Below are 23697 nucleotides of genomic sequence, written 5' to 3' on the forward strand. Positions count from 1 at the left end.
GACTCCATCATGGTCACCTCTGCTGATGAGCTCTGCATGGTCACCTGCAGCTTGCCACACTGGCCAAACAGGAAATTGAAATTCAAAAGTTCGCGGGCCTTTTCCTGTCTACCTTGTCAGTGTATGTGAGTTGAGAGTGCTGTCCAGAGCGGTCATAATGGAACAGTCTGGGATAGCTCCAGGCGGCCAATACCATCTAATTGCGTCTGCAGTACCCCAAATTCGACCCAGCAAAACCGATTTCAGTGCTAATCCCCTTGTCGGGGGTGGAGTAAGGAAATCGATTTTAAGAGCCCTTTAAGTCAGAAAAAAAAGGGCTTCATCATGTGGACGGGTGCAGGGTTACATCGATTTAACGCTGCTAAATTGGACCTCAACGCCTAGTGTAGACCAGGGCAAAGAATCCTTATTGAGGTTACAGGGACAAACCATCCCGATGTGTAGAAAAAATAGTAAATATGGCAGGCGACCAGCTTGGCTTAACAGTGAAATCCTTGCTGATGTTAAACACAAAAAAGGAGCTTACAAGAAGTGGAAGATTGGACCAATGACCAGGGAAGAGTATAAAAATATTGCTCGGGCATGCAGGAGTGAAATCAGGAAGGCCAAATCACACCTGGAGTTGCAGCTAGCAAGAGATGTTAAGAGTAACAAGAAGGGTTTCTTCAGGTATGTTAGCAACAAGAAGAAAGTCAAGGAAAGTGTGGGCCCCTTACTGAATGAAGGAGGCAACCTAGTGACAGAGGATGTAGAAAAAGCTAATGTACTCAATGCTTTTTTTGCCTCTGTCTGCACGAACAAGGTCAGCTCCCAGACTACTGCACTGGGCAGCACAGCATGGGGAGGAGATGTGGAGAAAGAAGTGGTTTGGGACTATTTAGAAAAGCTGGACGAGCACAAGTCCATGGGGCCGGATGCGCTGCATCCGAGAGTGCTAAAGGAGTTGGCGGATGTGATTGCAGAGCCATTGGCCATTATCTTTGAAAACTCATGGTGATCAGGGGAAGTCCTGGATGACTGGAAAAAGGCTAATGTAGTGCCCATCTTTAAAAAAGGGAAGAAGAAGGATCCTGGGAACTACAGGCCAGTCAGCCTCACCTCAGTCCATGGAAAAATCATGGAGCAGGTCCTCAAGGAATCAATTCTGAAGCACTTAGAGGAGAGGAAAGTGATCAGGAACAGTCAGCATGGATTAACCAAGGGCAAGTCATGCCTGACTAATCTAATTGCCTTCTATGACGAGATAACTGGCTCTGTGGATGAGGGGAAAGCAGTGGACGTGTTGTTCCTTGACTTTAGCAAAACTTTTGACACGGTCTTCCACAGTATTCTTGCCAGCAAGTTAAAGAAGTATGGGCTGGATGAATGGACTATAAGGTGGATAGAAAGTTGGCTAGATTGTTGGGCTCAACGGGTAGTGATCAGTGGCTCTATGTCTGGCTGGCAGCCGGTATCAAGTGGAGTGCCCCAAGGGTTGGTCCTCAGGCCGGTTTTGTTCAATATCTTCATAAATGATCTGGAGGATGGTGTGGATTGCACCCTCAGCAAGTTTTCAGATGACACTAAACTGGGAGGAGAGGTAGATACGCTGGAGGGTAGGGCTAGGATACAGAGGGGCCTAGAAAAATTAGAGGATTGGGCCAAAAGAAATCTGATGAGGTTCAACAAGGACAAGAGCAGAGTCCTGCACTAAGGACAGAAGAATCCCATGCACCGCTACCGAAATGCTAGGCAGCAGTTCTGCAGAAAAGGACCTAGGGGTTACAGTGGACCAGAAGCTGGATATGAGTCAACAGTGTGTCATTGTTGCCAAGAAGGCCAATGGCGTTTAGGGATGTATAAGTAGGGGCATTGCCAGCAGATCGAGGGACGTGATTGTTGCCCTCTGTTCGACATTGGTGAGGCCTCAGATGGAGTACTGTGTCCAGTTTTGGGCCCCACACTACAAGAAGGATGTGGAAAAATTGGAAAGCGTCCAGCAGAGGGCAACAAAAATGATTAGGGGACTGGAACACATGACTTATGAGGAGAGACTGAGGGAACTGGGATTGTTTAGTCTGCGGAAGAGAAAAATTAGGGGCGATTTGATAGGTGCTTTCAACTACCTGAAAGGGAGTTCCAAAGAGGATGGATCTAGACTGTTCTCAGTTGTAGCAGATGTAGGGAGATAGGAAGGATGGGCAGGTGCCAAGTGGGGGTTGAGTGGATGAGAGGCTGGGAGGGAGCCCAGCTGAGTGAGTGTTAGGCAGGCTAGATGGGTAGCAGGAGGAGTAGGTGGCCAGCGGGTAAGAGGGGTGGATAAGAGCCTGAATGGCAGCTGATCAGCTCTGTGATGAGCCTGTTGGGGATACGAGGAGTCAATGGGAGCAGGTCGGTGGGTACTGGGAAGGAAGGGAGTGTTTGGGCTGCAGCTTAGGAGATGGTGGTGTTGGAAAGGAAACAAGGGCTCTGCGTTGGCAGGTAGAAAAGGGGGGGGTCTTCTGTGTTGGAAGGAGGAAGGGAGGGGTTCTGGTGTGTGGTTGGGCCTGTGACTTTGGGCCTGATCCAAAGTCTGGTGCAAGTTGGAGGCTCCATCACTAGGGAGAACAGGGTGAATTGGAAGGAGCTGCTGGTACTGTGAGTGGCAGAAGGCTCCTGCCCACCCCAGCTCGCTCTCCCAGCACAGCAGCTGCAGTGAGTAGGGCCAGGATCTTAACAGATGGGTGTAGTGTCAGTAGCAGCTGCTCAGCACTTCTTAGCCAACACACCACTCAATTAGCTGCCTAATTAGGACAATTTCAGCCAAAACCAGGCTTCTATTTAAAAAAACCCACCATGGCCAAGCTGTGCTGAATTCATTTAGCCAACCTAGCTGGGATTACAGCACCAGCCCTAAACTCTGAGAGTGCACCAGACTCCCGGAGGCACAGTCATGTTCTGCATGGGACTCCCATCCCCTAACAGGTGGTTGGGCAGGATCCTCTTCCTGTTATCTCAGGAATGGAAGGGACCTCTGGTGGTTGTCTAGTCCAGCCCCCTGCACAGTGGCAGGACCAAGTAAACCTAGACCAGCCCTGACAGATGTTTGTCCAAGCCTGTTCTTAAAAACTGCCAAGGACAGGGATTTCACAAGCTCCCTTGGGAGCCTGTTCCGGATATTAACTACCCTTATAGTTAAAAGCTTTCCCTCATATGTAATTTAGATCTCCATCACTGCAGCTTAAACTATGTCTTGTCCTAACTTCAGCCTACATGAAGAACAACTGATCATCGTTGTCTTTGTTTCAGTCCTTAACATGTTTGGTGATTGTTATCAGGTCCCCCCATCAATCTTCTTGTCACATGACTAAACATGACCAGAGTTTTTTTTTAACCTTTCCTCAGAGGTCAGGTTTTTTTCTAAACTTTGGGACTTTCCACTGGACTCTCCCTAATTTGGCCACATCTTTCCTACCCTGTGGCACTCAGAATTGGCCACAACACTGCAGCTGAGGCCTCACCAGTGCCAAGTACAGGGAACAATTACCTTGCTAGTCTTTTTCACAACTGTATCGTTTTGTTGGTGCATGTTTAATCTGTGATCCACTATAACCTCCAGATCGTTTTCAGCAGTACTACAGTTAGTCCCCAGTTTGTATATGTATTTTTATCTTCCTAAGGGAAGTACTTTGCCCTTGTCTTTATTGACTTGTCAGCTTGTTACAGCCCCATTCTCCAGTTTATCAAGGTCATTCTGACTGCAAGTCCTGGTCCCCAAAGTGCTTGCTGCCCCTCCCAGCTTGTTGTCAGATGCAAATTTTATATGTCTACAAGCCATGCCATGCCATTAATGAAAATGTTGGCCAGTACCAGACCCCCTGCTGCAAGACCCACTAGCCACACCCACCCAGTTGACAGCAAACCATTGATAGCCACTCTGAGTATGGTCTTTCAATCAATTATGCATTCACCTTACAGTAATTTCAAGGAGACCATAGGTCTCTAGTTTGCATGTAGGTGTGTCAGACGCTATAACACTTATACACCTTTCCCTCTAGCCACTAGGTCAGTAACCCTGGCAAAGAAGGAAATGAGGTTGGTTTGCATGATTTGTTCTTGACAATGCCATGTTGACTATGATGTGTGGGTGCACCTTATCACCTGGCACCTAGCCTTGCCCGCCCCCCCCCCCAGCGCAATCCCTACACCTGCTCCTTTGCACAGTGAATCATAGCAAGTGCTGGCTTTTACATGCGAAACAACTAACCCTTACTGGGGCTGGGTGGGTCATAGCCCAAGCCCCACTGTGTTACCTGGCAGCCAAGGATACCTGTTAGAGGATGACCAAAAAAAAAAAAAAAATCTGTGCCTAGCTGCATAAGCCCCTACTTTTCTCCCCAGTTTGTTGCAAAGCAGCATCTTCCTCCTGGCCCCAGCCCTACCCAGTGGGCAGGGCCCTGGTCAGAGATGGGAGGGGGGGGTGTGTATGTCACCTCCCACTCCTCCACGTATCTGCAGGTCATGCCTAGTGGGAAATGTGTGAATACAAGGGAAAAAGCTGCAGCCATTTTTGCAGGAAACGTCTGAGTCCTGCTGCCACAGGCTGGAGCCAAAAAAAATGGAGCCTCCACAGCAGGGACCTTGCTCCTTACATGCATGACAATATTTACAGCTAGCTACCGCTGCCAGATCATGCTGGCTCATTAGCAATGACTGGGGCTTTAGCCCTGTCTGAGTCAGAGCTCCATGCTCGCAGCCTCCCAGTATGCTCGTCAGCCCCCTCCCAGAGGGGTTGGGGTTTGTGTGAAAGCTCACAAAGCCAGGGAAGGCAAGGCATGATCCAGCCTCCTTGAACCAGGCCGACCACTACTGGTGCCACCCAGACCCACACACAGGGGCCTGGACTTACTTATGCATTCAGGTGGGGGTTGGGGTTTGTGTGAAAGCTCTGACTGACAACGAGAGCAATTAATTAAAACAAAGGGAACAAAATACTAAGGGTAAAATGGATAATTGTTAAATGTAGTAGCCGGGCGCGATCCTGAGTGTACTACTGCCACCTACTGACAATGAAAGCAATAGGCACACCAGCTCATTGACCAAGTGCAAGAAAACAGTAGGTCCATAGTGCCACCTCCTGTGGCTGGTGTTACAAGTACAGAACTGACATGAAAATTTCTGGTTCCCTAATCTTTGAGGTCAAAACGTAGTTGGGATGGGCCACTTGTTCCGCCCCCGAACCTGCTCTGATGTCAGTGCAATAATCTGTATTGCCTGCCCTCCATCTAGCACGACCAGCGTCATCATTGTGAGCCAATACAAGTGAAGGCTTGGGGAACACATTGAAAAGCTGCTCTTTGACAAAGTGAGCAGGCCTGGGCCCACCCATGTGTGGGTTTATAGATGGCAGTCACGGTGTATTTTTGCTCCCTTCTCATGTTATGGTCCCTGGGGGCATGTGCATGCGTGCAAACCAGTCAGTGCCCCTGCTTGCTCAGTGTATTAAAGATTTAGAGCTAACTCTATAACATACAAAGGCACTGTAGCACCTAACGCCCAGTTACCCTTTCACAGAGGGGAATTCCTAGCCAGGAGTTAGGTGCCCAGGTGCTCCGTGCATTGTATGGGGCATGTTCAGGGCCTATTCAGGGCATCTCACAAGGCAGCAAGCTGAGCTGGACATCACCCCATCTAGGCAGCAGTGATCTGAAGAGGAATGGAGCAGGGCTTAGGCCCTGAGCCTCACAGTTATTTAGGTGACTGAAGGACAGGTCAGATAGAGGCTTGGTATGCTCAGCCATGAACCCTTGCCTGATGGTAGGGCTCTAAGCCAGAGCAGCCCTTTCTTATGACAAATGAGAATCCCAATGGCCAGGAGCCCCACAATCAAAGCTCTGCACTGCCTGATTTGGACCAGAGACTTTTGCATAGATGCCAATACCAGAGGGGACCATTTTCCTCATTGAAACTGGCCTCCTACATGATACCAGCTGTAGCACTTCCCCAAAATAATTCTTAAAACATAATCTTTTAGCAAAAGACCATGACCCTTGGTAAATTGTTCCAGGGGTTAATCCCTCTCACTGTTAAAAAGGTACGACTTATTTCTACGCTGAATTTGCCTCGCTTCAATTTCTCACTGTTACAGGACACTCCCACCGCCAGGGGAATGGGCCATAGTATTTGATTTAGAGGCCAAGCTGTCTAATCACTTTAGTAATAAATAGAAGACAAGATTCCCTCCTCTGCAAAGATTACAGGATAAAGACATCACCCCCACCCCATTCCCTAGCTTCTCCATTTATTTTATTGAAACGTGACCCACCTTCTAAGATCCTGGCATTGGCCCTGTGTGATGCCTCTCATCATGACTTACATAGGGCCATACATGAGAAGCTGCAATATGCCCCTGGAGTTAGAACTCAGCACAGTCCAATTTTGCAAACAGTGGGCCTGGACTCAAATTACTTGAGCACTGAACTTCAGCCAGACTATTTGCCATCATCTGGTTAAGTGTTTTTACTGAAGCCTGGGAGCACAGCAATGGGGGAGGGGAGTGGGTCTGATCCTTCATCCTGGTGAGGGTTAAGATGCCATCTTGTCTCTGACAAAAGGGTGCATAGAAATGTGGCTCTAGAGCTAGGCACAGGGTCTTCACTGCAACCTACAGGTTTTAGGTTGCTTTGTGCTGACAGGAAAAGAGAGAACAGCCCCCACTCAGGGTTATTGTGGTGTCTAGACTGTTTAATACTCTGCACCACACATAAAACCAAGTGCTGTGTAGTGTTTGTAGGGACAGGTTCTGTATCCATTTGAGGTGCTGCAAAGTCCAAAGAGTGTTTCACCCTGGTAGCCTGAGTCTGCAGAGTACTGAATAACATCACAGTCACTGGAAGTGGCTGGCAGTAGGCAGGCTCAGTAACATATAGTAGAACAGTGGAGATATTCCAAGGCAACTGCTCTCTTTCCTGCTGGGCTAGCAATAACTGGCTCATCCTCCCATCACGTTGAAGAACAACAGAGCCAGTCTGGCTTGGGATTTGCTAAATGTGCCTACCACTCTTAGGAACCCAGCTCCCATTGACTTTCAAAGGGAGCTAGGCCTGTAGTGCCATCATCTCCTTTGAAAAAAATCTCAACCTTCGAGTTAATTTTCTCTACAGCATGGGGCTGCTAGTCCAAGCTAGTTCTTGTTTTGTGAACATGAAGGATGAGGTAGTCATTTCGTGTATCATGGTGACCACCTTAAAAAATTATAAACAGTGCATCCATTTAGAAAAATAAATAGATAATGTTCCTGATGTTTTAAGATAAAAACATTCTTTGTGAATACAGCTATTTCAGTACTGGCCTGCTATACCAACTTTGTCCCTTAGAGGAGCTAAGAGTTACCTACTTGTACTTTGCTTGCCTGCTTCCTTTCTTCCACAATTATGTTAATAGAGCCAAATCTGTACTCCCTGAAATCTGGCACTGTTATACTGTTTTGATGCATATTCTAGATCAGTATGTATTTCCTGTAGAAAGCAAACTCTTCCCGTCACTCTCCATTCACTTTCAATTCTGTGGGTTCCAGTAACTGTTTAAATAAGTAGGTTCAAGTTTCCAGCACTCAGTAGCTATTACCCTGTTCATTAAACTAACTTCTGATCTTTTGCCTACGCAGTCAGAGTGCAGTTGTGTTTGTGCTATGTCCAGATGAAGACTAACTGGTTTCACACCCTTCCTCGGAGCTGCATTGCTTCTTGAGAGTGGACGATGCCAATATACAGAATAAAAAGATGCCAGTGCAGCTACTTAAGGAGACCCAGATGGAACGAAGTGGTTATTAAGACTACATACTAAAAATACAGCAACATTTTAAACTTGAAGACTTTCTCAGGAATTATCTACAAAGGGAAAAGGGTCAGAGTCTATTTTAATTATATGCTAATTAACACTGAAGTATAGACTGTGCCCCAATTTATGGTGAACTTTATTTACTGTTCCATTTTATTTTACTTGGTGGTGTAAGACATTTGAGAGAGAGAAATAATACAAACTGTTGGGGGAGAGTGGTTTTCATGATTGGACTACATGTAACTCAAGTGTTAAAGATGAGTCAAATTCAGCTCTCGGTAAAATGTTACACAACCCCACTGAAGTCAGAAAATACCCTGCTAGAGAGAGAACTGCCACTTTCTCCCACCCCATACTCTTCCTCAGTTACCACTCTTGAAAATGAAAGCCACTGACAGCACCTTTTGTCTGAGGATCACCAAATGCTTTGCAAACAATGATTTTAATCTCAACATAGAAAGTAAGGGACATCCCCTTTTACAGATGAAGGAACTGGGGTGTAGAAAGTTTAAGTGATTTACAGAAAGTCACACATCAAGTTGATGGCATAGCTAGGAGCACCCAGACTCCCTTTGTCCCAGTCACATATGTTAGCTACAATCTCTCTTCATATAGACTCTTTAGATTACATTCCCCATGTTAACTAAGTCTTAAGATATATTTATTTTGCCTCTAATTTGATCCATTGCTTTTTCGTCTGCCCCTAGTTTCCATTCGCATGATATATAAAGCAAAATGTCTACCTGCCATGGCAATAGACACTACCATAGTAAAATACATTATTTTAGGTTTTATCTTAACGTAAGAGGGTTCCCCCCTGAAGCAGAAAAAGATGTCTAAGGAAGGCAAGCCCTGGTATGCTGAGATTTGATCAGTCTTGAAAAGTCAACAGAATTGCAGCCACAAAGAATTATCTATTTAGTCCCAAATTCTTAGTGGGCAGGTAATTTAAGGAAGTCTTAAGCCTGTGATATTCCATGCATAAATTTTACAGTTCCAAGTGCTGTAACTGTGATTGCACAGCAAATGGCTTTTTAGTCTGCTTTCTGTGTCCCCATCACTTCATTTGCAGGGAGGGTACAGTAAATGCAGAACAAATGGGTAAAAGTTTTAGCACATGAACACTGGGTCTAACTTTTTAAGAGCAGAATTTTATGAATAAGTTATTTCCTCGTTAGTAGTGTTCAATATATTCTCCTCTGTATCTGTATAAAGAGCTACACTCCTCAGCTCTTTATACTCACTCCCATTCCAGGTATTTTACATACATCCTCAACGCTGTTAGAAGTACAATTTCAGCTTTTCATTTTTTTTCCTGCTCCACTTTATTGCACTCTCTCAATAGGCCACACACTGTCCTAAATGACAGCCATTTGCACCCCACCACATCGTTGGTCATACACGAAGTCAAGTGTCAGAACACAATTTGGCTGAGGATGCATTGCATGTAGATCAGAACAAGTTAGATTTTACATGGACTATTATAATTCCTCCATGGGGAAGCCCAACATGCTGGAAAATAAGCATATCTGTCTGTATTACTCAATCAGGGTTGTAGCCTTCCAGTAAAGGCCTGATTTTGACATCTTTACTCCCACTAAACTTAGTCACAAACGACGCTGCCCGGAACTCTATCCTCAAACTTTCAACAAATTCTCTGCTAACTATCAGACAATGGCATATTCTTTCCTGACCATACCTAGTTTATTATGCGACTTGCCCCCACAGTGTCACATCTAGTCAACAGCAAATCCACAAATACAACACAGGTTTTCTGACTCCCAGCCCATGACTCTTTCCACTATGCTACACTGTCTCACAGACCAGTTGCCATCGTCACATAGTACCAGAGTGGTAAAAGGCATGACATAAGCAACTAGAAAAGAATTCAGTACCCACCAGTATAGCCAGTGCTCCAATATATACTCGCATGCTTTTGCTCAATCTCATGTTAAAAAGACATCTTCACCTCTGGAAAGTTCTTTTGATTTTAGCCTATGGATACAGTGGCCAAGATGCAATAGTTGCATAACAACTGTAGAAAGCCAAAAAAAAAGTTCAAACTGCTTTGTCTTCAATGTCAATACATAAAGTTAATCTTAGGACAACACTGACAAATGCAAACACAGAGTAATGGCAGGTTTGGGATTTTTTTTTTTTTACTTTATAAAATATTAGTTATAGAAAAGCAACGTTCAGGTACAATACAGAAAAGAGGAGACAGACATTCAAAGTTACAATAAAAATTGTTGACAGCACAATTCACAACACTTATATAACAATAAACATGCAGTAGCTTGCAAAGGGATTAATACTGGAATGTGATTTCAGCATGTTGCTATACAGAGGAGGCTTAAGCAGCTCTTATGAGTTTAAATTCTGGTTAAATGTGAATTATTGAGAGCTGGCATACAAATCAATATTAGTTTTGCAAGCCATAATTACTCTGAATATATAAACAGTATTAAATTCCATTTGGTATTTACATTCACCGTCAAATGTTACAGATGTCTTGAAATTGTACTGGACATTTTCATTAACAAGAAAGTGTCTGTGACCTATGCCTGAGGTTGTCTAGATGCCCATATAATCACCCAACAGTATTTAATATTTAGTAGTCTTGCCTCTGGAACCCAATAAGAAAATATTACAGCCAGTTTGTTACTTAGTAACTCATTGCTATATCAATATTTTATGCTAAATTTTTACTGCACTGAGTATAGAGAAGCAAAAGTACTGTGTGTGCTTTCACACCTAGATTTGAAAAGCACTCCCTTCCTATCTACCTGTCAGAGGGCAGACAACATGCTAAAAGGAATAACCTTTAAAAAATCATTTGATTTTGAACAATGAAGAGCACAAGAGTGGAAAAAATAATACTTTTCATGCTCAGGTTCACAGTTTCCCCTTTTATTGCATTTTTTCACACATTCAGGAAAATATTTTATAAATAGGAAAATGTAACTGCAAAGTTTTGACGGGTAGGTGTAGCACCTGTTACTATTTATACTACTACTTAAAACAAAAACAAAAAAACCCCACTAAGTTGCACTTTGATAGTGTCCCCTTAAGGAATAAGTTTTGACACCGAAAAGACAAAAAAAGAGGTGTGATCTGAAACCAAATAGCAAAGGCTCCTCATTTACTGCTTTAAAAGCCAATAAGTTTGTAATGGTCAACAAAAAAATGTAACCATTACAAGTAATGCACTGCCTGGAAGACATCTAAGTCCATAAAACAAGATGGAAGTCAAATTGTTCTACTCATTATCATTATCACAGCTCTAGTGTTATCTACTTGTTTTCAATCCATTGCAGAAGAAATGTGTTTCTAAAGTATTGAGGCTTTTATTGCATTCCTTACTTGCAAAGATCTCTTTAAAGCAAATGTGAAATTGCTAAGGGCTCCACGTTGAGGAGCTCTCTGCTGTGTTGGTAACAGCGGACGCTAAAGTCAACAGGAGACGAGGCTCAGCACCCTTTGGGATTGGGCCCTCACATAGTATCAGCTTCTCAAGAACAGACATGTTTAAATTATTTTTAGATTAGATTCAATATAATGAAAATGTAGAATCCTTGCTTTCCCTTAAAGAATGGTTTAGTGTGCAAAAGCAATGATAAATGAGGAAGCAAATATTGAGAATAGGCTTGTAGAACAATAGCTTCACCTTTTCTACTTATTTTATTTTTTTGAGCGCATAGTCAAGATTTATGAATCAAGAGTCTCAGGAGTCCCTGGCTTCAAAAACTCTTCTCACCCCTCCCCCACACTCCACAAAGTGCAGTTTTCTGTTTCATGAACCAAGTTTATGAGAAAATGTTAAGTTTCTGTTTGGCCCTTAATTGAAATGGGATGATGCCTACAATAGAAACTTCAGCAATGCATTTTGCTATATTTAAAATGAATTGCAAGTCTATTATAGCCCAGGGATCGGCAACCTTTGGTACGCGGCCCGTCAGGGAAATCCGCTGGTGGGCTGGGACGGTTTGTTTACCTGCAGCGTCCGCAGGTTCAGCTGATCACGGCTCCCACTGGCCGCGTTCACTGTTCAAGGCCAATGGGGACTGCGGGAAGCGGCATGGGTGCGTGCCAAAGGTTGCCGATCCCTGTTATAGCCAATGAAAACTGAAATAGCAGCATTTTTAGTGTCAAATTTACTTTTGGTGCAGTAGTAAAGTTAGACATAAATGGTTAAGACAAGTTTGTCAAAATGTTTGCCCGTTAGGAAGGAGCACATTTTAGCAAAGAGATTGGGAGGAACAGGGTTCACATGGCAGACAGTCCCAATGGTAGCAACTGATTATATGGAAAAATAATATCAGAAAATTTACTTTAGCCTTTTTTAATGCAATTAAATAACTAGAAACGAGGGAGAGCATCACATGTTCTGTCAGGTCTCAATGGACCATAAAGAGCTTGGGAAACTATTTTCGGTTGAGTCAATAGGGTTCAAGCACTGCAATGATGTGAATGATATAAGAACATAGACAATGATTTGGGCTTTGTACCCCCAAAGAGCTGCATGACAGCTATTACTGAAGTCAACAAGAGGGCTTTCAGCAGCAGGCACATGATATTCACACACCAAAAGCTGATTTAGGTTTCAATCCTCAGCTGCGCTGCTGGTGCAGAAGGATTCTAAACCCAGCCATAGGAGACTCACTTCCACGCAAACTGCAGTGGGGTTCCCTGGTGCTGAATTACTCATATAATCAACCTTGTGCCAACCCTCTCCCAAATGCCAAAATAAGGAATCCCCAGCCACCCTTGACAATAACCTTAGTGTGATCCTCAGGCTGCTGTAATCTAAGCCAGGCACCTAGCATGGTGCACAGTCAGCCCAATTCTGAGGAACAAAAAGGTGGCTTAAAGTCACTTCTGCTTTGCTGCCCCCAGGCTGTGCCTTGCAATCCTTGGCCACTGCCAAGGATTGGGGCTTTGTCTGGGTTGACTATTTAGACATAAAGGATCTCCAACAGATCCCAGCTGCAGCCGGACAGAATATTACCAAGCCATGGTTAATTATAGTATGGTATTAAAAAAACATTTATAGTTGTAGGAATAAAGAGACAAGCAACTAGCTAATTTGCATCACACAGACATTTGAAGTGTGCTTGTGCACAAAAGATGCTTATTCTTAACTCTCCATGTTCCCTGCTTTGAACAAATAACATACTTTACAAAGTTTCTACTTTCCCATCTGAGGCATGCCAGTCTACTTTCCCATCTGAGGCATGCCAGTCTAGGCAATTAATCAAAATGGGCACACAGCAATGTCATTGTTAAGTGTAGTTTTATTTTAATAATGCCTTTATTTTTTCTTAAAGTGCACAATAATAAAAAAAAAGTCTGCCTTTGTGTGTATAGTAATAGTCAGAAGACTAGGTAGACTGTTAATTCACATCCACATTTAAAAACTGCTTGCAAGATACAGTGTCCGATATAAAATTAAGTGTAAGGGTATTTTCCAGACTTAGAAGTACAAAATTAAAGTTAACTATTTCAGGTCAAAAGCTGAACACTGCACAGTGTACAATTTTGGCACAGACAAAAATGTCATGGACAGGCTGTAACTGCTCATTGCTTTTACCTGTTAATTTTATAATGAGTTCATCTACATAAATGTGGATTTACTACCTTTTCCTTTTATTTCTATCTTCTGCATCAGTCTAAATACTAAAATTTAAATAGTAATGAGAACTATTTGTTCCTGGGGGCAGGGGTGTGTGTGTCTTTCGCACAATAGCAGACAACTACTATTAATCTGTAGTAATGCTGAATATAAGATACCACTAGTACTAGGTTCAGAACTATCATTGCTGGGTGCTCCTCTTAAAAATGGGATTCTCTTTTCTTCTGAGATTACATTTAATTTTGGCGGGAGGTGATCTGGGATTTAAAACAATGAGTGTGAAATGGCTTCCATTTACATAAATCAGAGCATGATTGAAATGTTAAGAGTAAATGGTCGTCCACTCTCATCCTTCAAAAATACTTTATGTGCTATGAAATAAAGAGCCTGTATCACTGGCTTGAGGAAAGAGCTCCTAAAACTGTATCTGAAAACACTCAGATCTCTAAACACTAGTAAAAAGAAAAGGAGGTCTTGTGGCACCTTAGAGAATAACAAATTTATTTGAGCATAATCTTAAAGCTTGTTAGTCTCTAAGGTGCCAAAAGTCCTCCTTTTCTTTCTGTGGCTGCAGACTAACACGGCTGCTACTCTGAAACCTAAACACTAATGTTTGTGAAAATCAGAAACCAGCAACCTAATTGGTTAAGTCTCAGTAGAAGTTAATGGGGTAAGAGCACAAAGGCTGCAGCATTAAGAATGTGGATGCTGAGGCTCTTAACACACACACACACTTTAAGGGTTTGTCTGATCCATTTTTTTGGCCTACATGAACTTTATCTAGGGAAACCCTCAAAACAGAATATACAGCTTCAATTGCAAGCTTCACAGGACCCTTTGAAATGGCCATTCTTCTACACATATCAGATGAAGAAATTAATTCCTAAATTCTAATTTATGTGCTACAAAGATGTATTCTAGTAAAGGGGTACAGTTTGGCCTTTGGAGTACTATGATTCATATTGCAGATTTACATCATCTGGGGAGCTCTAAAGGCTTGTTGGATGCTGTTGGGTCCTTGTCCCCAGAAAAAAAAAATTCAAGATGGGCAGACCAACCAATTGAAATGTTATGGAGGAGTTTCTGAAAAACAAAATCAGAAAGTGTGTTGCAACAGCAATACAGCAACCCTTAAATTTCTGGGTACCAAAGATATGATACATTATTACTGAGAAAAACATGTCAGTAGGACAAGGAATTTTGCAGCACTAAATGAATAAAACAAAAGGTTTTCCAGATATCCTAGTACAGATGTTTTAAAGTTTCCACAGTGTGGAATGCATCTTCAAGAGACTCTCATGGACCATGTCAACACTCTCATTAACATTACTGTGTAACTTTCCCGCCTGTGTCAATGACAGCAACTACTTACATGGAGAGTTAGGTAATTTAAACTTGCCCTTCAACATGAGTTAGCAGATGGAGAAGAGCAAAGTTAGAACTATAGCCCTCCACATCCCACCAGCAAGTACTCTGCAGACCAGTGGTATATGGGCCACAGTTGGGAACCACTGCATTTGAGGACCTACAGGAAGATGAATCTTTATGTACAGAGATCTTGTGAAAAAATAACTATTTTGTTAAATATGAAATGAGGTTTTATTTTTCCAAACACAGCCTTTAGTGTTTCTGAATTACCTGAGAATCAAAGATTAGAGACGAGCATGACTTATTAATACCAGACTGAAAAACTAAATGGACTAGGTTCAGATATAGTTACAAGAAGATAACGTTGTAAAGCTGATCGGATGGCATCTGGGAAAACTTAAAAAAAAAAATCTTTATCTGAGTAACAAGATCTGTAAGAAAGGATATCAAGGATTGTTGTCTTCAGGAACTGTATCCTCTCTAGGATGAGAGAATTGTAAAGGAGAAGAATAGAAAAGAGGTAGGTGTCAAGAATTGTAGCAGCAGGATCTAAATATTTTGCTTACAGGCTCATAATGAAAAATGGAAGGATGTTTTACCTGTCAACTTCCAAGTTCAGGGTTCTAGATTTTTCTCGAAGTATCAGCAATATCAGTGCCTTACTACAGCAAGGTATGGTTTTCCTTATGCCACTTTTGGTTTCAGTGAGCTCATTACACTGTAGCAAGGACATCATAGAATCCCAGTATTGGCAGCACAGCAAAAAGGAAGTAGTACTTTTTTTTCTAAAACATTTGTAAAAGCTAAACCTACACATGCTAATTCATTTTAGAATATTACATTTTATTACTTCTTGCCTTTCCCTGCCCAAACCTTGTATGGTAAATGGGCGAATTCTAAAACAAAGATATATGGTATGGTTAGTCAGTGATTTGAGATAAAAAGATATTCATTTTTAAATAAACACTTCAATTCGCCTACAGGGGAGTTTTTCTTACCTACATTTTCCTTCAAAGTTTTTAATGCTAAATATGAAACTTTAATTGCCATGCATTTGGCCAGATTACAAGGTCGGCAGTTTTAATGTCTAGTTTCTATATATGGGTGAGTTTATATAAATGTGTGTGTGTGTATATATATATAGAGAGAGGCGCAGAATACTGATGACTACACTAGCATTCATAGGGAGTTAAGCAGTGATGGCATTTTGATTGCAATTTGTGACAAGTACTTCAGTCCTTTGTTTTACAGTTCTTTATATGAGGCCTAAAATACTTTGAGACATTAGTCTGATGCGATTACATTAGAAATATTGGCCAAATTCATCCCTTCTGTATCTCCGCTGAAGTCAACAGAGTTAGTAAGGGATGAAGGTGGGCCGAAATTGTTTGGTCACTGGATAACTTTTTAAAAATATAGAATACTGTACTTTCATTTTTTCCCTTTGGAGGAACAATTCTGGTCTAAATCAAGCTTATCCAAAGTAGGCATCTTAATATCATGCACAGCCAGAAGGCTCCTCGTATTTTTCTCTTAGATGCCCCTTGGCCTATGTAACAAAATAAAACTTGCTACTTTCAATCCATCAAGTTTAAATGTGACATTATAAAGACAAACAAAACTGCAAGGCAGCACAAAGGCCTGTTCAATTATTCAGACAAATAAGAGAATCTATGTAGTGCTTATAGGAGGAGGACCTCCAGTAATTCTGGACTGGAAATATCCCAATGAAATATAGTACTCGTGTACCCTCCATCAAATTCTCTTCACTAAATGAATTTGAATATTTTTATCTGAAATCAGATAAAAATACTTAGCTTAACTCATCAGATACACAGGGGAAAAAGAAATGGATCAGGCACTAGTGAAGGCCTAACAGAGCCAGTCTCTCTCCTTTCACTGGGGCATATAACCCCCTTGCCTTACAGTTTGTGGCATGTAACTTTTTGGTATCTCATCAACTGTTGCTGTGTTTATCCCCATCGTTTCCAGTCTCAGAATCTGTCCCTCGGTACTTGGGCTTAACACATCTGCCAAAGCAGATTCAGGTTTATTTTTCTCTTGCCCAGAGCCACACAGCTGTGAACTGTGACCTGATATCTGTAGTTGTGCAAGTCCAACAAGATCCTCCTCGTTTATTGGAGGAGTAACTTGCTTTGCTCTTTCAAAATGTGACCCATCTGTATTGGTTTCATCCTGACTACTATTTTGTTTGAAATACTGCTGCCTTAGAGTTGCACTTTCACCTCCTCCGGGATTATCTTCTGGTTTCTCTTCTGAATCTAGCAGCGGCTGGGTGGATTCAGACCTTGAAAAGACTTGAACAGAAGGAATTTGGTCTCTGTAGCCATTGAGTACTACAGTTGAATACTGTACAGTGCTTGAAGTGTTTTGTGCAGATTCACTCTCATCACTGTCGGAAACACTTTGCCTAGGAGAAGACATGCATGAGGATCCTCCAATACCACTGCTATGCCCCTCTGAAGTACTTTTTTCCTTTTTAAGCAAGTTGAAGGGTTTTAGATCCTGCTCTGAAAAAGATTTCTTGTCATCTGCTTCTATTTCAACCACGCTTACATCAGTAAAGTTGCCTTCTGGATACATCTGATCTTTGGAACTAAAATTATGCTGAAAGAAAAGAAAAAAAAAGAAATTAGGTGTTGCCTACGAGGGAAAAAGAGTCACGGCGTCTCACTTTCTATTCTTTATGCTCTTTGAGACTCCCACAGGTTCTGCTCACTGCAGAATTTGGCAGTTCCTCTTGAGTATTTGCCGTAAGATGGAAAATGTGGTTTACATTTCCAAGTATCAAAAAGTCTTAAGTACACAGACTCCCTGAAGCCAGAGTTTCATGAAGGGTCTACCCAAACCCTTACTTTTCTGTGATACTGAGAATAAATTGAGCACCATGCATTGCATCCTGCAGAAATATTTCAGATTAAGGCCTTACAACAGAAATGCTAGCTCCTCTACCTGCATATTAAATATCTAATAGCAATTTTCATTAGAAAATTTGTCCTGGTTTCTTGATCAGAATTTCCCCTCCTCCACTACTATGCAGCATGCCAGCTTGTTGCCACTCCACACACAGATGCGAATATCTGCTGTACCCCTCTCTCTGTATTTATATTTCATTATATTTCCAATTCTCAACTCCCTAATAATTCTATTGATTTCCACGTAGTTGCTCATGATTTACACATTTGGGGAAGTGAGAGAAGAATCAAGCCCTGAACCTTAAACCTACGAAACTTAAAATTAGCCCCATATTAACAGAATCCAATTTAGGTTATGAGCTCCTTGTGACAGGGACTGTATCAGCCTAATGCTGAACACATTGATGGTACTCAAATAAAATTTTCCTCCTATATCTCAGGATTAACAGGTTGAACATCCAAGTTCTCTTTGGATATCCATTTAGAGGGCTCCTACTGGTCAGTTTATTCTTAAGGTATTTTATGTACTATCATAAGGATTCACTCTTACCTTAGTTGGAGTTTGAGGGGACCACTGAGCAATGTTACTTTTGGAAGGATCAGGAACATTAGGCCAGATATGCTTTTTAATTCTACAAGAGGATTTAAAAAAAAAAAAAAAAAAAAAAAAAGGAAAATACATTTCTTGAACCCTCAACATTTGCAAACATGGTTACAGTTGTGCTTTATTTTCTTAATGTACAATTACTGGTCTTTTAAAATATTTGACAGAAGTGTTACAGATGCCGATTTTGTCCTGTCACATTTGACGTCTGGTGTGCTCATTTGCAAAGTCGTACCTAGAACACTTCATGCTCACTGCCACTTCATTTCACTGGAACTTGAGAAGATTTGCTTTATAGCCTAGTTTTGTGACATTTCTATTTGGGGCTCCCCAACCCACATAAAAGAAGATGAACAAAAGCAAAAAACAGAACAGTGGGGGTTTGGGAGAAGCCATAAAATAAATCTATAGCACTTTTGAAGGCACAAAGTGACAGTTAAATCTCACTGGATGAGTACTCAATATACTGGAAAAAGTATACATATTTGGCTCTGTGTTTTTTTTTTTTTTTAAACACATATATGGACCATGCTGACAGAGGTACTCTGGTGCCATGGTGAGGAGTGTCACAAATGTCTAGACAGACTTTGCAATTAAAAATATAAATAAATTGAAAAAAATATAGAAAAAATGCACACACATTTAAAGACAATCCAACTGAAACTGGTTCATGACATTTTTCCTGATGAAATTGCGACAAGCTCCTTAAACATAACCAGCTATCAAAACCCAGTAATTTGTAAAGACCATCAATTATTAAAACAGTTATATAATACAATGTGATGGCTGTTCCTAGCTGTTTAAACCTCTTTGCTAAAGAAAGGGAGGAAAATATGCCCTGACAAGAAAATAGCTTTAGTTAACAGGCATTGCCAGATAGTCTTTCAGCTAAGACCCATTAAGAGGCAGCTCTAGGAGGGACAAGTAAAGGTAGATTGGTAGAGCCCCATTATGAAAAAAATTAATTTTGTTGGGGATATTTGAAGGGTACTCTTTAGCCAAGTGACCAGGCATAGAGACAGTTTATATATTTCCCCAGCCAAAGGCAACGTGCCAGCAGCCATAGGTGCTGACTCCGCAGGTGCTCTGGGGCTGGAGCACCCACAGGAAAAAAAAAAAAAAAGTGGGTGCTCAGCACCCACTGGCAGGCTCTGCCGATCAGCTCCTCTCCCTTACCCGCAGCGCCTCCTGCCCACCAAGGATCAGCTTTTCAGCAGCTGGCAGGAGGCACTGGGGGGGGGAGAAGGAGGAATGGGGGCAGAAAGAGGCGAAACGAGGGCGGGGTGTGCTTGGGAGAGGGGGCAGAACAGGGCATGAAGAGGTGGGGTGGGGGAGGGACAGGGCCTGGAATTGAGCAGGGAGTCTAGCACCCCCAGGGAACTCAGAAAGTCAGTGTCTATCCCAGCAGCTACTACTTGGAGCAGAGTTTCTGAAAGAGATAAAAGACAAGACAGAAAAAGCTGCAAGGAAGAGAGAGGGAGACATCTTCCAGTGGTGTGGTGCCTTTGCCTCCCCATTCAAAAAAAGCTGGCTTACGTTACTTAACTCATTTTATTACACAGACTGTGAAATATAGGGTTTTTTTGGTGGGATGTAAAGAATTCCTTAATGGTGTATTAACCATATGAAACTCAGGCGATCAAAAATTTCAGTTTATACTGAAAATCAAGAACTAGCAAGGCAAAGCAAGAATTCCCTATCACGTTCAGTTAATAGGCTTGAACAATCTTTTCAAAAGAGCTCTTTGAAGTATTATTACAGCATTGTTATAGCAAAAGTCTCCATATCTTTAAGAGGAACACGGAACCAATTCCTGCCCTCCTCCCAAACCTGTTTTAATATGGTGCAGCTTTACTTACTTCAAAGGAGTTTCTCACAGACAAATCAGTGAGAGATGAGACTCAGGCCCATGATATGTAAATTACACTGTCATGCTTAGATATAGTAACATGTGATAGAAATACATGCTATATGTACTTACAAGTCCCGTTTGTTAAAGCAGAACAATACTCCCAGAAGGATGGACAACAGGAATGCCAGACACACAGGTACAACTATGGCTTCTATTTCTCCTTTTCCTAAAAAAGGGAAAAAAAGCAATTTTAGTTTTTTGAAAAGGTGCTCAGCAGAACTTTCTCTGACAATCATTCCAAAAGGAAAAAACAGACTAGTACAAACAGTGTTGCCTTGTCATGAGCCATAAAGCTTACAAGATTATACCCTAGTAGAATTGAACTGAAATATGATCTATTTTGTTCTTTAAAGTCTCAGTGAGTCTTTTTATAGCCAACATTCTTAGCTAATTTTGCTTATTGTATCATCCCTGCATACATTACAAGAACTATGAACTTACATGAGTAGGGGTAACAAAGAAATCCCACTTTCAGCACCTTCTCATTACAGGAACATAGAGCAATATAGCAGTGAAGTGAGTCTGACATTTGGGGAGAATCTTCAGTTGCAGTTTAGAAGAGTTCATAACATATTTAAAAGCACCTAAGAAAGCAGTACTTGACTTTTAAGTCACAGATCCAACCATCTGCCTTCAACAGAAAAGGACACTATACCTACAAAACTGTACACACAGCTAGTCTATGAAAAAAAAAAAACAACAAAAAACTTGCATTACTCTTATGTGATCCTCTCCTCTTCTCAGCGCCCCATTTGTTACATATTATTTTAAATTATGAACACAGAACATTTAGGGAAGAATGCCCTTTACTGTATGTCTGTAGAACTCATTGTACAAAGAAGCTGTATAGGTTTGGGGCCTTAGGCATTACTAGAAGAAAGAAAGAAATTGTGTGCATAAAATAAGAGAGCAATTGCATGACTAATCTGTTTTAAAATGAGTCCCTATACATTTTATGTGATCACTTCTTACCAAACTTTTGTGTAGTAAATGTAAATACAGGACCACTTGTCCCTCCTTCGTCTGTATGTGCCTCCATCTTCACCATGTATAAAGTGTCACTGGATAAGGAGGAGAGGGTATATTCTGTTTTGGAAGGGTCCACATTCACAGCTAGAAGAGAAAGGTTTATATAGTTATCTGGTACAACCTGTTTAATATCCACAAACATGTTATACTAAAACACTACTACATATACACGTATGGGAACAAAGTATCCAAGATATAATTAAATGGGAAGTTACACACTTCCATAGTATTGAAAATGGACTCAAAGGCTAGATTTTGTACGACAAAAATTACTGAAATCTTTTTCTATATTCCACATGCAAAAGTGTGTATCTAAATGCCTAACTCCCATCATTAAATCTTATCTTCCATAAAGGCATTGAAAAGAAATTAAAATATGTAATAAGTAAGGCTAAGATTTTGTCACAGTTATTTTTAGTAAAAGTCATGGACAAGTCACGGGCAATAAACAAAAATTCATGGAGCCCGTAACTTGTCTGTGACTTTACTAAAAATAACCAGGCGCAGGGCTAAGTAGGGGGGAGGAATGGGGTTTCATGGGGGGGAGGGGAAACTGACAGTCCCAGATACAGCAGTCGCAGCAGGGGACACAGCCACAGGGGCTGCACAGCCCTCGCTCCAGAGCCGGCCGCAGCTGCGGGACAGGGGTGGGAGGAGTGCATGGCCCTTGGAAGCCGCGAGGGGGATACACGGCCCCTGTTGCAGCTGCAGGACAGGGACACATGGTCCCAGCTGCAGCTCCTGGCAGAAGCCACGGGCGCAGCCCCAGGGAGTGCACAGCTCCCTCTCCGCAGCTGACTGCAGCTGCTGGACAGGGGCACACAACCCTGCAGGGTCTTGGTTCCAGCCATCCAGCCCCAATTACAGGGCACGGGTGCACAGTCCCGCCTCTAGCCCTGACAGCTGAAGCGGAAGAAGTCACGGAATCCGTGACTGCTGTGACTAAATCACAGCCTTAATAATAAGTAGCTATAAAAGAGATCATGAGACAGAATTTTAGAGGTTAGTAATGATGTTGTGGATAACAACTCTTCTAATTACCCATATGCCATAAGGTTCAATAGACATTTAAACAAGTGTAGGTCTATAGTGACAGCCTTAAAATCTATTAAATGGAGAGGGGTCAATCTGATCATTTAGTGGGACCTCCTGCTTAACACATGCCACCGAATCTTACCTAGCAATTCCTGTATAAAGCCCAATAATTTGTGATTGAACAAGAGCATTTCTTTTAGAAATGCATACAGTTACGATTTAAAGACTCCAAGGCAATGGAGAAACCACTTTTGTTCCAAGGGTTAATTATCCTTACTGTTATGTGTGCACCTTATTTTCACTTTGAATGTGTTTAGTTTCATCTTGTTGTACCTTTGTCTGCTGGATAAAATAGTTCTCTAGTACCAAAGGTCTTTTCCACATGTAGACAATAAAGACTAGGATCAAGTCACCTCTCAATTTTCTTTGATAAACTAAATAAATTGAGCTCCTTAAATCTCATTGTATGACATGTTCTGAACCAGACACTTGGTACTCTTATCAGGGACACTTCTGGTCTCAAATGTAACTAAGCTACAGGGGATCCAATGCAGAACCAAATTTACTTTCTCTCTGTAAAAGGTTTCTCACTTAAAAAAAAAAATCCCCAACATAAGCACTTACAGTTCGATCTGGTGAGACTGCTCCTAGGTGCACATAATTCTCTATCTTGCCTTGTGCAGTAGTCAGTAACTCAATATTTCAGAAAGTTAATATTCAAAGAAATACATTTTAATACTAACAACTGGTATTATCTGGCCTTTGTTACCTGTTTCATTGCCACCAATAGTTCTGTATAATATAGTGTAATATCTGATAAACCCATTTTGCTCATCCACTGCAAGAGGTTTCCATACTAAAACGGCTTCAGCTTTTCCTACTTTTTTTGTCTGAACAGTGGGTCCTTTTGCAGGCACTATAAAAGAAGACCACAATTAAGAGTACATTATAGTCCTGTTAGGAAAAGCAGTATGTTAATGGACAACATATTTTAACTCTACATAAAACCATGCTCAAACATTTTAGTAGAATAATATCTTGAAGATGTTATCCGCAAAGTCACTTATTTCACTTCCAGAAAATACAAAAATATTTGTACAGCAAATTTCTCTAAAAATCTGACTTCTACATGAAAAATAAAGCAACACATTTTGAACAATTAGGATACGAGTAATACCTTAACATAATTCTTATAAAAAGAAGTAAGGAATTACTTGGAAAATGTAAAACACAAACAAATCAGTGGATCCAGACAAAGTGGATTCGTATATAAACTTTGTTCAACTGATGAACTTTAGAAGACCGGGGAAGTACCGGATGTTTGATAGATGCAAGGATAGTACTAATCTTAAAACAAAATTAAAGAGGAAAGATCTTGGCAATA

The 23697-nt window shown here is 41.5% G+C and overlaps 1 protein-coding gene across 1 annotated transcript in view; it reads right to left on the reverse strand.

Annotated features, from left to right (window-relative positions):
- Positions 1–9938: 9938 nt before the first annotated feature.
- IL6ST (interleukin 6 cytokine family signal transducer) overlaps positions 9939–23697 on the reverse strand; it is a 70408-nt gene continuing 56649 nt past the window's right edge. The window contains exons 12-16 of the mRNA XM_038402465.2: positions 23083–23229; positions 21222–21362; positions 20319–20415; positions 18284–18365; positions 9939–17425 (exon numbers count right to left, since the gene is read on the reverse strand). Of these exons, the coding sequence (XP_038258393.1) occupies positions 16694–17425; positions 18284–18365; positions 20319–20415; positions 21222–21362; positions 23083–23229 (1199 nt within the window). The 3' untranslated portion in view covers positions 9939–16693. The remainder of the gene's footprint in view (positions 17426–18283; positions 18366–20318; positions 20416–21221; positions 21363–23082; positions 23230–23697) is intronic.

The sequence above is a fragment of the Dermochelys coriacea genome, chromosome 5 (assembly GCF_009764565.3).
Source record: "Dermochelys coriacea isolate rDerCor1 chromosome 5, rDerCor1.pri.v4, whole genome shotgun sequence".
NCBI lineage: Eukaryota > Metazoa > Chordata > Testudines > Dermochelyidae > Dermochelys > Dermochelys coriacea.